At 43.5% G+C, this 14,400-nt stretch overlaps 1 protein-coding gene across 10 annotated transcripts in view; it reads right to left on the reverse strand.

Moving 5' to 3' along the window:
* LOC136833389 (uncharacterized) overlaps nt 1–14,400 on the reverse strand; it is an 84,892-nt gene that overhangs the window by 69,485 nt on the left and 1,007 nt on the right. For all 10 annotated transcript variants that reach the window (XM_067095461.1, XM_067095462.1, XM_067095471.1 and 7 more), the window contains exons 2-3: nt 12,806–13,062; nt 11,433–11,662 (exon numbers count right to left, since the gene is read on the reverse strand). In XM_067095461.1, the coding sequence (XP_066951562.1) occupies nt 11,433–11,662; nt 12,806–13,058 (483 nt within the window). In that variant the 5' untranslated portion in view covers nt 13,059–13,062. The remainder of the gene's footprint in view (nt 1–11,432; nt 11,663–12,805; nt 13,063–14,400) is intronic.

A 14,400-nucleotide genomic window follows, 5' to 3' on the forward strand; every position in this document is an offset into this window, starting at 1 on the left:
CCTTAGTCTCAGCTTCAGCCTTCAGGAGCGAATCCGGGATCTTAGGGAGTTGCTCGCTGAACAAGTTAGAGAGGCGCAGTCAGGGTCGAGCCAGTCACTGTGAAAGTGGCCGGGCTCCCTCTTAAAACTCAGAATCTCCGGGGAGAGACAAGAGAGGTGGGATCTGTCTCCCGGAGATGAGGAAGGGTTTACCCTCCATGCACGCTTGACTAGTGAGGAAGCCACTTTTGAAGTGCAAGGGGTAGGAGAATTTCTCCCAAAGAGAACATTGTAAAGGCACCCTTGGCGGGGTGAGTTTGGTGTTCTCTGCTTGCCACTCCGTTAATGTTCATCAGAGGCGACTGAGCTTGGTCCCTCGGGGAAGATGACCGTCTCCTTTGGGACCTTGTCAGAACAGATCCACGCCTCCTCTGTAAGCCTGGCAAAACCGGGATAAGGAGGTTCAGACCGGGAGGGAAGAATTCAAGTTCCTCCAGCCTGCGATGCCTAGGCCCTCAATTGTCAGGGTACCTTCATGCTGAGGAGCATAAAGGGTCAGTCGCCAAGGGTTCCCCTTATCGAAGGAGGAAGGCTGGAGGTGTCCGGGATGGAGAAGGGTCTGGTGGCCGCTCCGCTCCGCTCATGAACCCCAAGATTAAGTTCCCTTGGGACTTAACCTGCTGACAGGGGAAAGCACGGAAGCATTAGATGATGAAAGCTGAGAGGAGAGTTGCGACAGCTTGTCGTCAACTCTCTTGTTGAGCTTCTGCATAAGAAGCTCGGCAAATGTTTCTGCATCAAGGAAGGAGGGTGGAACCTCCTTGCTGTGTTTGTCCGTGAACCCTTACCAGAAGTAGAGGCCTTGCTCGTGGACGGCACAGGACTAGGAGCCCGTGGCGCCGAGGAACCCGGAGGCCGGACTTTCTGGGTTTTTAAGGTCTTTTCTTGATAGATTTGACCTTAGGGACGGTAGACCTTGCACCGTCCATAAGGCAGAAGGATTCTGAATCCCTGAAGAGGAAGCAGAAGAAGGAGAACTAAAGAGATCACCTGCCTCACTTACCCCCTTACCTGCTTGGAGATCAGGTCCACGTTCATGGGCTCCAAGTTCAAATTAAGAGCATAGCGTCTTCGGTGACCTCTCCGCGTGCGGCTGCGTCTTCCTGGGAGGTTGAGTCATCTCCCGGATCCCAGCGATCAAAAGGCGGCTACCTCATCCCAACTGGCTGAGATCCAGGTGCGAGGAAGAAAGCGCTGCAGATGTCCTTGGAAAGAGCGTAGGGTTTCCCTGCCCCGGCGTTCCTCCCGAAGCCCCGCTGACCCAGGACTTAAGGGTCAAAGCGAAGAGTCCACGAGCTGCGGTCAATCTGAAAGAAGAGGAGAATGTCAACTAACCAAATCTCTAGAAGACTAATATCTTCCAATTATCCATAAGAGACAAAACTCAAAAGAAAGCATGAATCGGAAAGGAAAATCTAACTTACCGATTCATCCAGAACATTCCAGCTCATAGAGAGTGTAGCACACCTCACAGCCACCAGGGTGCCAGATGACCAGGTCCCCCCCATGTGGGCCAGCGCACCCAGAGTGGGACCTGCAGACCTCATGTCTGCTCGCCTGCTGGAGGACTGCCGTGCACCCCTGCTCCTGACAACGAACCAACTGTAAATGGGCGAGTACATGAGTATGCTGATAAAGGTCGCGGAGTAGGGTGCGGGCAGCGTCTTAGGATAATAGATTGACTGGGCATGTAAAAGGACCAGATAGACCCCACCGAACATACGGAATGAAAAGAGGTCTACTAGACCATACATGATCAATAAAATAATACAAAACAAAGGACGCGGAGTTAATCCGGAGAAACAGAAGGTCCGTTAAAACATCGTCAACAAAATTAAAAACAACAATACATATACGGTGAGCGGTTAACTTATGATTAAGCGGTAAAAGTTTCCGCTTGTGGCGGGGAATCATGTTACCCTGATATAGTGACGGCGGAGGAGGTGTGTGAGCACCGACTGACCATACACCATACCCATCGGGCGGTATAAGAAATGAAACAGCAGAAAGCCCGACTACTAGCGGAAAATGCAAAATTAGACTAGTCAACGAAAGATAGATACTTGGGAAAGGGACAAGTTCTAAATGAATAGATAGAACGGAGGATAACGTCAGTGACATGTGAAAATGAGACAGAAGACAGTCAGGTGGAAAACTCTAACTGGCTACATGCACAAAAATTTTTCCCCAGCGAGGCGGCGGTCTGAGAACAACACCTGGCTGGGGAAAACAACACACTGGCTAGGGAGGGAGGGACAGGCCAAGGGATGGGGACCAGTAGAGGCGGCCAGGGGTGAGTGAGCACTCCCGGACGTCATGAGTCCCACCCCTTCTCTCTCGAGAGGTCGAACATGTCTGAGCGACTAACGAGAGAAGAGAGGATAGGGGACCCTCAAAGGCCAAAGTGCGCAAGGAAAGGTAAAAGGGATGGTGGTCAGGAGTGGGGAGGCACCCCGTACACCACACAAGTTCTCGACAGGGTGCCGACCGGGTAAGGTCGGAAATCCTGTGTAGAAGGTGAGGGAACAATCAATGCGGAGGAAGGGTGTAGGCTATTAACGTAAGGATCAGGGCAAAAGCTCTCAAACCTTGGTAAGTTAACAAAATATGTGAAAACGAACCAAGGGGAAAAGAGCAGGGAGGCAGGGGAAGGTGGTAGGAGGGGGGGATACACATGAAGCTGGAAACTGTCCCGAAGGTGTGGTCCGGACAAGGGTAGGCTCGTAAGAGACCCTCGCTATTCCAGCTTAACCTTACTAGGACTCAGTAGCCCAAGCGGAAGGCCGAAATAGGGAGAGGGGAGAAGCATGGCCAAACACCTCCAAGCAAACAACAACCAAGAGAAGTGCCAACCATGAGGCCTCCTACACACTAACCTTCTCTTCCAAGGAAGGAACAGATCGCTAATAGCCTAACCTAGGCTAACCTAACACAACCTTGCGGTCAGGGAGGTAGCTCAGGAGGAAACGTATCTAACAGACTAGCCTAAATAGTTAACCTCACTAAGGTGTAAAAGAAATAAATCAAATAATAAAAGACACATGTAGAAGGGAGAACCAAACCCAACGTGATATGGCGCGGAGGGAAAATGGCCGACCTTCACTAAAAATAAACAATGAACATAATCTGTAAATATCTAAAGCATCTGTGCGCAAGGCATAAAATAAACCTAATAAGCATAACTGTACCATCTCAAATAATAAACCCACGAGCTGGAGGAGGTGAGGGTCCAAAATAAAACACATATAAAACTGGTTAAGAGCGGATAGGCCTGAGGGGAAACTTCGTAGCCTAGCGACAAAGACCCGCACATCCCCAGGGAAGGGTAACAGAATTAAATAATGAATTAAGCCACTATGAATATGCTGGATAAACATAAGGCACAAAAACATAAATAAAGGCAGGGGCCCAAGCCCAGATAAAAACCCGTGCCGAGACTGAAGGTCACATGAGGCCGGGAGGAAGGCGGTCGAGGCAGGCGTTATAAATCCCCTAATTACAAAATTAGAGGGGAAATAAGAGCCTCAACCGCCTAAAATAAAATACAGAGATGGTACTCAACTTAGGAGATGAAGAATCTTGAGATGAAGCCATAATATCAAAAATAAGGCACAAAATAAGCGCACCCAGGAAAATTCCAACAAGAAGCGATGCGTGCTAAAATGGAATGTAGGTGGCGCTGGTGTGTTGACGGTTCGCGAGTGGTGCGGGCATTGTATTGGAACCTCACTCGGTAGGGCTTTTGACATCGGGAATGTCTACAGGGCGGAGACCTGTGATTGTGACAATCTCACCCTTTCACATACACGACTCCATTTCATGGAGCTCGCACTGGGGGTAGAAACTCCAGCTTGGCATTTAGCTTTTCTCTGGTATAATTAGCAATGGATTTACCTAGAAATAAGTACTGAATGGTTATTTCACCGGGTGACACAGGTGGGAAAACCCAGAAATTATGATTTCATTATTATGGCCGCTTGCTTCTCTGGTCAATAGCACGAAAAGCTGATGGTTTTTATATGTTCATTCAATAAACGAAAATACATCTTTTTATTTCTTACATAAAATCTATTGGCGATGTAACAAATATAAAATTCTGTCTTTTTCAGAACTTGTTTGAGCTGCTCTTACACCAGAACGTTTATTCCTCTATATGCATGTTATATTTGATAATTGTGCAGGCCTGTTATTTATCATGTAGCCTACAGTATGTAAATTTCTCACCTAGCCTAAATTGAAGCCAACACATCCAGATGCATCCATATGATTATTAATTTTTTCTTATCAGTGTCCAGACATATGGACATAATTATATGATACTGGAGTGAAAAAGTTCGACATTCATAATGGGAATTCTATGCCTTTATTTACAGAAAATGTAATGACATAACAATACTGTAAATATTGTCGAAACCGTTAACTTCTCATATTGCTAATTGGCAACTATCAACGGCGCCTCGGCTTTGCAGATCACAGTCTCTCGGTTTCTACTGCCAAACTGAGTCAAGAACGGATGCAACATAATAAGACATATTCTTCATTTTCTCTTCACATATCACACTCATCTAAAATCTGAAAGCACCAGCGTATTCAGGGTGAATTTGTTGTATGAAAACACAAGTTTTATTTTATCTTGATCGCATCAATGATGCAAAATCCGACGATATGTAAAAACAGGTATAAAGAATGAAATGCTTTTCTCTGCACTTTTACTCGTAATTCCTTTGTGGTTTATCTTACTGATTTCAGGAAATCATGATTTAGTTGTACAATTAATACCGAATCCTATGGTATGACCAAAACTTTCCTATCTTGTGTAAAACGTGAGATAAATGAAGAAATATAAAGATATTTCAAGTTTTCTGAGCGACAGATGTTAAAATGAAACAGTGAGCGAGCTGCATACCTCCCAGTACCAGCTAATCAGAGGCCGCCAAACAAACGTCTCGTAGGCCCAAGAATCTACCTTAAGTGAATCGGCTATAGTAGCTCGGGTTTCACTTCCTAAGATAGTGAGACGCGGAGGACAATTATATTTCCAGTACGTCAATGCAGAATGGAAGTAAGGGACACATTGTGCCTGAAAGCTAAGGAAGTAGAGACTGCTCTGATGTCCTTAGCTTTCACTAAAAACGGCAAAATGTTCTCCTGAATCTGGGAGAACTTCGGAAATAAAATCCCTTTAGGATGAAGGACAATGAGATCTTAGTCAGAGGGCGAGGGGGTTCTTGACAGAACATCAAAGGATAAGTAAAGCCCTCTTGATTATCATGTCCTGCTCAGGTAAAACCTAAGAGCTCCAATTAGACAAAGAGCTCAATCTTTTCCCTCAGAGTTGGGGAGCACTCCTGGGTGCTTGGAGCATGCACTGGCGGCAGGCTGTAGCTGGTGCCAGGCAAGCTGGATGCCAGGCGAGTTAGGAATTCGGGAGTTGGATGGAACTCTTGGAAGCCAAGGATGCCCGTTAAGCTCTAAGGGAGAAAAAACGGATCCAGGTCTTGGATGGATCCTCGTTCTTGGCTAAAATTCAAAGGAAAACGAGCAAACCGCATCTATTGCCTCCTAGCTGGGCGTGTAAAGGCTATGAGAGGTCGTTGAGAAGATGATGAAAGATCCAGGTCTGTGCTTAAACCAGAAACCAGAGATAAGCACAGATCGGTACTTCTTCCCTGAAGAAGTACCGATCTATGCTTCTCTCTGGCTTCTGGTTTAAGCACAGAGACCTGGATCTTTCACCTTCTTCTCAACGACCTCTCATAGTCCATGACACCAGCTTTGGAAGACGACCACTAAGTCTGGTAGATGGAGGAAGGGGTGACTTCTGAATCCTGTCATAGCCTCTGCAACATATCTTGAAGACTCTTCGAAAGACAATCCTCTGGACAGTCTGGTGCCTGTGGTGGTATCTCTGAAGCTAGGTTGTCTGAGAAGACATAATTCGGGGGAAGGCACTTGGAGAGTCCTTCAACAATTGTAGTAGGTTCGGGAACCATTACATGGGCCAGAGCGGGACTAGAGTGTAACCAGAAATTGAGCCTGAGACTCTTTAGTGCTTTCTCGACCATGTTGAAGGCGGACTGGCGAGGAGGCCTGAGAAGGATCGGCTATAGCATGGTGCCTGTTGCCATGCTATAACTGGAAGTAAGCAAAGGTTCCTTGAAGTGGCAAACAGGTCAAGGTTGGGACTAAAATAAACTTTTGACAAAGCTGAAAGGCCATGATGGGACTGTCATGCTCAATAGCTTAGTTCCCTGAATAAATCGAGTGACTAGAAGACTTGACTGATCTGTCAATAGAGGAAGAACTCTGCTGTTTGATTGAGAGGGAATGCTGGACCCAGCTTCTCTGCTTAAGTAGAAGCATTAGGGGTGAGGTCTTATCCAAATGGACTACCACAGTCTAGATGTGAGCTAGGGACGAGCCGTAAGAGAATCGTTTTAGCTCTTCAAAGTAGAAGTGAAGGTTCTGTTCTTCTTGGGGACCAAGTCCGGAAATCTTCCTGGTTCCTCAAGGGGGCTCCCTTGACCTAGATCTGAGGTGCTGAGAAGAAGACTAGAACTAGGCTCAGCAGAAGGGATTCCCTTGCACAGCTCCCACTGGTCCGACTAAAAAACCTGGGCTAAGAAACAACACAAAGGTGTCTGACTGTGTTTCCCTCTCCCAGTAAGATTGCTGTCAAGAGCCTTCAAGCCCCTTTTCTTCGAAGGAAATGAAGAAGTCAGTCGACATGTAAAAACTGAGGTAAAGCCCAGACAAAAGGGGAAGTCAAATGCAGGAAGAGCTAAGACTCGGGAGAGGGTCCGAAGTGTCACAGAGAGGCCGAAGCACAGACTCCCGATTGGGAAGCCCTGTCCTGAAAGATGGAACTAAAAAGCTCTCTGGAGTCCCGATGGGGATAAGGAAGAATGCTTCCTGCATATCCAAGCTCCCATCCAAACGTCCTGGAGAATGGATGATAGAACTTGTTAGGATCGTCTCCTTGAACTTCATCTAATGTCTGAGAGACAGAAAAGAGGAAATGTGGTCGTGCAGCTCATCATCAGGAGCTGAGTACAAGAAATCATCAGGAGCCGAGTACAAGAAAACAGTGTTGAGTACTTCGAAACTGGTGTCGGAATGGCGTCGTTTGGGAGCAATGGTCCGTGCAACTGTGTGACTCTCATAGTGGAAGAGAGCACCAGATATCTCCTTCTAGGAATGGAAAATTCTAAAAACCATAATTGTCTGTGTCTGCACATGACAGGACACGGAAACAATCAGAGGCGATGACTCTTAGTAAACACTTGGGAGTGTGTGTGCTTAGCCCAGAGCTCCTGTTTGGAAAAGAAGAAAGTGAGGGAGCTTCTACAGCAAGCTAGTGAGCGGGCTGTATGTCGCTCCAAGGTGGAAGTACGATAAGAAGAATTGGCGCCTGGCGAATGGGGACTGGTGCCGGCCACTAGACTGGCGCTCAAGAAAGAACAGCAGTGTGCTCTCAGGAAAAACAGGCACCAAGAACTAAAAGAGGGCCGAGCCTCCGGCACTGGGTGCTCTGACACTGGACACCCTGACACTAGATGCTCAATGGATGGTGTAACAGGCCCAACGATGGAACGAGTGGATGAACTGATGTAGCAAACCGAAGAGGTGGTGCCTGGTGTCCCAAGTATGGTGTTAGGTGACTGACAGCTGGTGCCAAATGGACAGAAGGACGAGCAGACACTGGTGGAAGCTCGGACACAGGAGAATGTGCAAACATAGGAGCTTGAACACTGCACAATGGGAGGGAAGGCCACTGGACACTACGATACAGATGGGCGCTTGGACACTGCTGGGCACTCAAAACACTACTATGCCCCTGCTGGGCGCTCAGACACTAATGAACGCCTGCTGGGTGCTCGGACACTACTGGGCGCCCGCTGGGTGCTCAGACACTGCTGGCTGCCTGCTGGGTGCTTGGACACTACTGGGCACCCGCTGGGCGCTCACACAATACTGGGTGCCTGCTGGGCACTAGGATCGCACGGGTCTGAGACACTGGGATCCCAAAACAAATCAACGGTGCCTCTTGTCCACACTGGGATCTGTATCTGCACTGGGATCCATACCACTAGGACAATGAATGCACATCACTATGGACACCTTTTCAATGGCTGATCGTCAAGAGCTGCGGACAGCAGGCTCGACTGAGGGGCAACTGTCCGGGGGCAAAACCCTTTCAGACTCCCATGGACCAAGAGTGTGCCTCCTCCCAGGTTTAAGGGAGTCTGACAGGGACTGGGTTTAGGAGATCCGATAGGGCCAGACAGCCACCTCCTCCACCACACATCCAGCAAGACACCTTTCCAGTGGCTGTCTGTCGATACCTGGGACCGCAACAGGCTTGACTGAGGGGGTGACTACCCGTGTGGAACCCTCCGACCTCCCTTGGACTTCCAGTATGCCTCCTCCCAGGTTTACGAGAGTTTGACAGGGACCTTTGTCTAGGAGCATCAGAGGACGAGTAGCCACCTCTTCCACTGCACTACACTTCACTATTACAAGGTTAACATTTGTTAACAAAGACACAAGACTGGCAAAGGTATGGAGAGGAAGCAAGGGAGCCAGTGGACAAGAGGACTAGTAGGAGAGAATTGGTGCCAGGGTGGCCACCGCTGGCGCTGAGCGCATGAGAGTGGGTGCTGAGGGTCGAAGCTGGCACCCGAGATTGGTGCCAGGGAACTAGGAGCTCGGGAAAAAGCGCAGCTCAGGGGATGCGGGTGCTTCTGGGCGCTCGTAGAATGAGCTGGTGCCAGGATGAAATCTGTGTGGTACCAAAAAAATGTACCACCGAAGCAAATACAGAGCTAGTTCTTGGCTGTCAAGAACATCTCTTGCAAATACTGATAGCAAACAACACAGCAGCCAATTCTCTCCTTACAACTTTCTGCCTTAACACTTCTCAATTCTTCTGCAAAGGAAGGTGTGATGGTTATGGCAAAAAATTTATTTACTGGAGGCTTACAATAAGCATGGGTCTGGTAAATAAATCATAATTGCAAAAGTTAAACGCTTAATGGAATGATATAACACCCAAGAATTACTTTCAAGGAAATTATCGGCGGCCTGCACTAACCCTATGGCCGATAAACAAATAACAAATTGCAAAAGTTATGGCCTAATGAAAAGTTTATAATGGAATGTTGTAACATCTGAAATTATTTTTAAAGCAAAACTATTATCGGCGTCTCGTCAGTAGCCTATGGTCAATAAACAATTCATAATTTGCAGAAGTTATAGTCTAATGAAAAAGGGGTAACATACACCAAATTACTTTTATAATGGAATATCGTAACATCCGAGAATTGCTTCTGGGGCCAAGCCATTATTGGCAGCTCGCTAGTAGTTTACAGCTGGTAAACAATCCATAAACTGCAAAAGTTATGGCCTAATAAAAGGGCATAACATACAACAATTTACTTTTACAATGGAATGTCGTAACATCCAAGAATTACTTTTAAGGCAAAACTATTACTGGCACTGCCAGTAGCCTAACCAGTAAACAAACCATAAATGCAAATGGAGTTGTTTACTGGCGGCTTGTTGATGGCTCTGAATCAATGTAGAAAAAAAAAAAAATAAATAAATAAATTCATCCTGAAAGATTTCAGCTTGAAGGCTACAATATATGCAATAACTGGAAAATGAATAAAACTGCTGCCAGACCAGGTGTTGCCACCATGGACAGCAGGAAACAAATGAGGATTGTCTGCTAGGTCGTTCCAATTTTCCGTTAGTGGGACGGGCTGATCACCTAGGCTACACAAACTATATTAGGCACTACAAGTGAAATTTTGAACCTAAGCTGCCATTTGAATGGAAACTATAGCTATGTAATTACTTGGTAAGTTACTTATATAAAAAATACATTTCACTATCAATTTCACAATTTCCAGCCTCATAATTTTGTCTTCTTGCTACAAAATTCTGCTAAATCTTTCAGTTACAGCTGGTAGTGATTTCCTTTGTCATGGAACTAGACCTTTGCATTACAAATATTTACTAAAAGAGCTTGGAAAGAGGAGGAAACACCTACAAAGACTTCAGTTCAAGAAAAAGAACATGTAGAAACCTAAGCTGCTTGTGCATCCAAGCTAATGCCTTTGTAAAGTAATGCTTATCACTAAAATTCTGTACCTCACAAGGGAAACAAACAACCATCATCATAAACTTTTTACATCCTATCCTTTCATGGGGTTAGATGTACGATGAATTCTAGTTTGCTGTCTTCTATCTTGTACCCTTTCATCATTCCATTTTCCCATGATTTCCTACTAGGTTTTGTCCTGCTCCTTTCATATCCACTTCTATTCTCAATCCCATGTCATCACATGTTCAAACTCCCTCAATCTTTGAGATCTGATTTTTTTTTTTTTTATCCACTGGACATCACATCACCGCCGTTTCCTCATTCTTAATGTGACCCCCCACCATCTTAATACTCTAATGTCCCACCTTTTCAAAATCTCCATTTTCCTTGTCAGTGTCTGTTTCTGCTTCAAGTAGCAAAGGCCTTATGTACCCATCATAAATCTTTGTTCTTTCTATTAATGGGGTACTTATCTTGACTAGTAGTCTACCTACCTCTCTCCATTTAATCTATGATACAGCTACCCTCTTTCATACTGCCTTCTCAACTCCAGCTTCACAGTCCAATGTCCTGAATGTAACTAAAATTTTATACCACTTCCAAACCCTTCATTTGTATCACAAGTGTTCTCAGATCCTCTTCTTCTCTTGTATGACATTTCAGACTTCAAAAAATATCTTGCTCCATGTTTACTTTGTAAATCCTGAGCACCTCATCTGACAGCATTCTGTGCACAATACATCCTCAAACATTAACCACAGCAAGCATATGGACACTTTTATAACTCTACTTTTTCTTTGCTCCTATTCTAGTCACCATATGCTCTGTTATGCTTGCATTTAATTTCAGTCCTCTTCTCTACATTCTACCTTTGAAATGTTTCCACCAACTCTTCCTCAGATTCTGCTGTTAACAATGGACCATAAAGCAGCTCTGAGGAACTCCCTTTTCTCCATTCCTTTGTATTTGATGAAGAACAAAACAAACATGTTAATAAAGTGTACTACCTGGAAGAAAAAACTCTAACAGGGCTGGCCTGAAGGGTATTTTCTTAAAGATACTATGCACATTTTTCAAGATACTACATCTTATCTAATAAATTACAGTACCATAAAAATTTAAAAAGTAAAAATGCTGAAGATTGACAAAACTTTCATGAACATGTTGCAATATTTAAAATCTATTATTGGTTGTGTGCATCAAAAAACCATACACAAGATTAAAAAAAAAAAAAAAATGTGAAGGGAACACTATATAGCATCTCAAAATTAACGAAAATGTTTACCTGACACATTTCAGCTTCTGAGAACATTCTTGACTTTCCAAAATCCAGTTCCCTCAGGGATGAATTGAGAAACCTGGGGACTAACTCTTGAATAAAAGGTCGTAATTTTTTCTTGGCAATGTAATAGTCGCTGCATTTCGATACAAAAGAAGAAAACAGCTTGTCATGTAGAGACACATCTGAATGCGAAGTCAGCAGACTTATAAGCTCTTTTTTGTATGTTTCAAGTCCTGAGATGAAGAATAAAAATTGTAGTTGTACCTGTAATAGTTCCTGAAGTGATCAAGCAGCAGTTTGTCACTTCACTAAATGCATCCTTATGACCTGTATATCTATCAGTCTAACCAAAACTAAGATGATCAAAACTACAGCATGTAAGTAAACATCTTGTACATCTACAATACTGATTAATGGGATAAGCAAAAAAGAAACTTGCATATCTAATCAATGGTAGGAGTAACCCTTGAATGACATACTGTAATGTGTTGCAAGCATTCATGTGAGTACTGAGTACCTGAGGATTTTTCAAGTGAATATGTAACTAAGTGTATCCATTCAAGTTTATTTAGTATCCTGTAGTCAGCATTGATGTCATGTTGGTTGGGCTAACAGGCATGGCTGATAAATTGAAGAAAGTGAGTAAGAGAATGGTTACTGAAGGGCATCTGACTTTGTGAAGTGAAGCAATGAAGGAAAATTTGCCAAAAGTATTGCTGATGCACAAAGACATGCCTAATCTTTCCTCATTAAACTAATGGGAGGGGGAAAGTGAAAAAAAGACTACTTTCCTTGGGCTGGGCACTGATTATTGCAAGTACAAAATATTTTTATATTTCTGATACTGTTTTTGATTTTTAAATCTTTCCCTGTAATTTTAATTTTTTGTTTGGTATTTGTGATAGAAGGTATTCAAAGTACTTGAAGTGTATTACTGTACAAGCAAAATTGAGAATGAGACAGAAGTGGTGAACTGTGTTGTGATAGATGGGCAGGTCTTTGAAGAAGCAATGCCTTGTGGACAAATGGGTTGGGCAGAGTTGAAAAGGATGAAAACAAAAATGAAAAAATAAAGGAATACCTGTAGCATGGATGAATGACAGACCTAGACTACTGGTAAATACAAATGTCCAATAGATAAGACCTTATTGCCACCTAACAACTATTTCAAACATTTACAGTATAATAAACTACTCTAACTTCATCTCTGCCAGCACTTTCAGTCATGGGTTTGTTCCTCAAATGAACATGAGAACTGTTTGAAAAACTTTCTGAATTTCAGGACTTCCATTGCCACTGACATACAACAATTAAAAGCACAAAAAACATATACAAGTCTTTTCAAATCAACAATCCAATATGAATAAAATACTCACTTTCATCATTAAGTTGATCACAACTTTCACCCATATTATCTGCTTTTGGCTTGATCTCCAATGCAGACGATTCAGCTTCATTCTGGACGTTACCATTTTCTTGACATTCCTTTGGGATCTTACTTTCTGAACTACTATCATCTTGATTCTCCTTTATTTTGCTTGAGGAGAGTTGCACAATATCAACAAGATGCTGTGTGATTTTCTGTACACACATATTTTCAAGAGGTATGACATCTTTGAGAGCTGGCATTTCACTGAAAGTAAGTTGCAATGAGTCACAAACTACAGTAATCAGAAAAAATAATCATCTACATTAAAATAAAAAGTCAATTTTAAGAGTTAATCTGGTTAAAATAAATCGTCCATTTTAGGGGTTACTTTGTCAATTTCAAGGATTAAGAAGAGACTGGCTCAATTTTTATATTCCATGGCTAGTGGTCCTCATAGATAGTGTCACAGTTCATAAGCACAGTATCCTAAATAATGTGGATGATGGAGTACACAGTACCGTAGAGTGTAAATAATATACAAAACAAGATTATCTGTGGCCATGGCTAAACATGCAACCATGAATGGCTCTATATATATTTCTAAAAAGTTATCTTGTGTTTAATTCACTTCTTCCCCTTACTGTCAGCACACAACATTCATTCTTGTGTTTCCCCCTCCTGCTAATGTCCAACAATTGTGAGGGGACCCACTGGGAAATGAGTTTTTTGGGAGCGGACAACCACAATCAAGCTCAATACACCAGTCAGAAATATAAGAAGTGCATAAATCAAAACAATCACTTGCAAAAACACTGTTCAAGCATACCAACTGTAACAATAACTAAATAATCTATAATGCATGACAATTTTGCAAGGTCAGTTGCAAGGATTCATTCCTACCTAACCTAAATAGCTGGGTCCTTACCTTGCTGAGGGTGGGGAGGACACCTAAACATCCCTAGAATTTTATAAAAGAAAGTGTAAAATACAAGGCTCCTGCTTAACCTAACCTTAGCTAGGATGCTGGGTCCTTCTTGGTCAGGTTTTAAACCTTAGTTGAATAAAAAAAATAGTGGTATTAGTATTGTACTTGCAGAGATACATCCTAACCTAATCTAGAACACTGGGTTCCATCTGGCCTGGAACCCAAGACCCTCTTTAACCTTTGTGAAGACATTTTCCATGATTCTTATGGAGTTACATTCTTAACCAAGGATGCCTGGTCCTATCTGGCAAGTGGAATCCCTATTAGCCTTTGGGAATAAAAAATAGTGTGGCATGGTACTTAAAGGAACACATTCTAACCTAACCTAGGGATCCACATCTGACCTGGCTGCCAACATGGGTTCTTTAAACATTGCTCTCTTACCATAATTTGTTACAGATAGCCTTGTGCACATTGGAAGTTCACAATATTAAGTGTAGTTATTCTGTTAACAATGAGTTAAGAAGGTTCAGCAATATCATGATACAGGAATAGCCTACCTCACCACTATCTGTGTGAATAGCCTTCGGTGAGAAATACACAGCAATAGTGCATAACAGTGGTGTACATGTTCTGCTTTGAACAATAACACAATACCTAGGCTAAGTTGTAGGTAC

This window comes from Macrobrachium rosenbergii, chromosome 51 (genome assembly GCF_040412425.1).
Source record: "Macrobrachium rosenbergii isolate ZJJX-2024 chromosome 51, ASM4041242v1, whole genome shotgun sequence".
Taxonomy (NCBI): Eukaryota; Metazoa; Arthropoda; class Malacostraca; order Decapoda; family Palaemonidae; genus Macrobrachium; species Macrobrachium rosenbergii.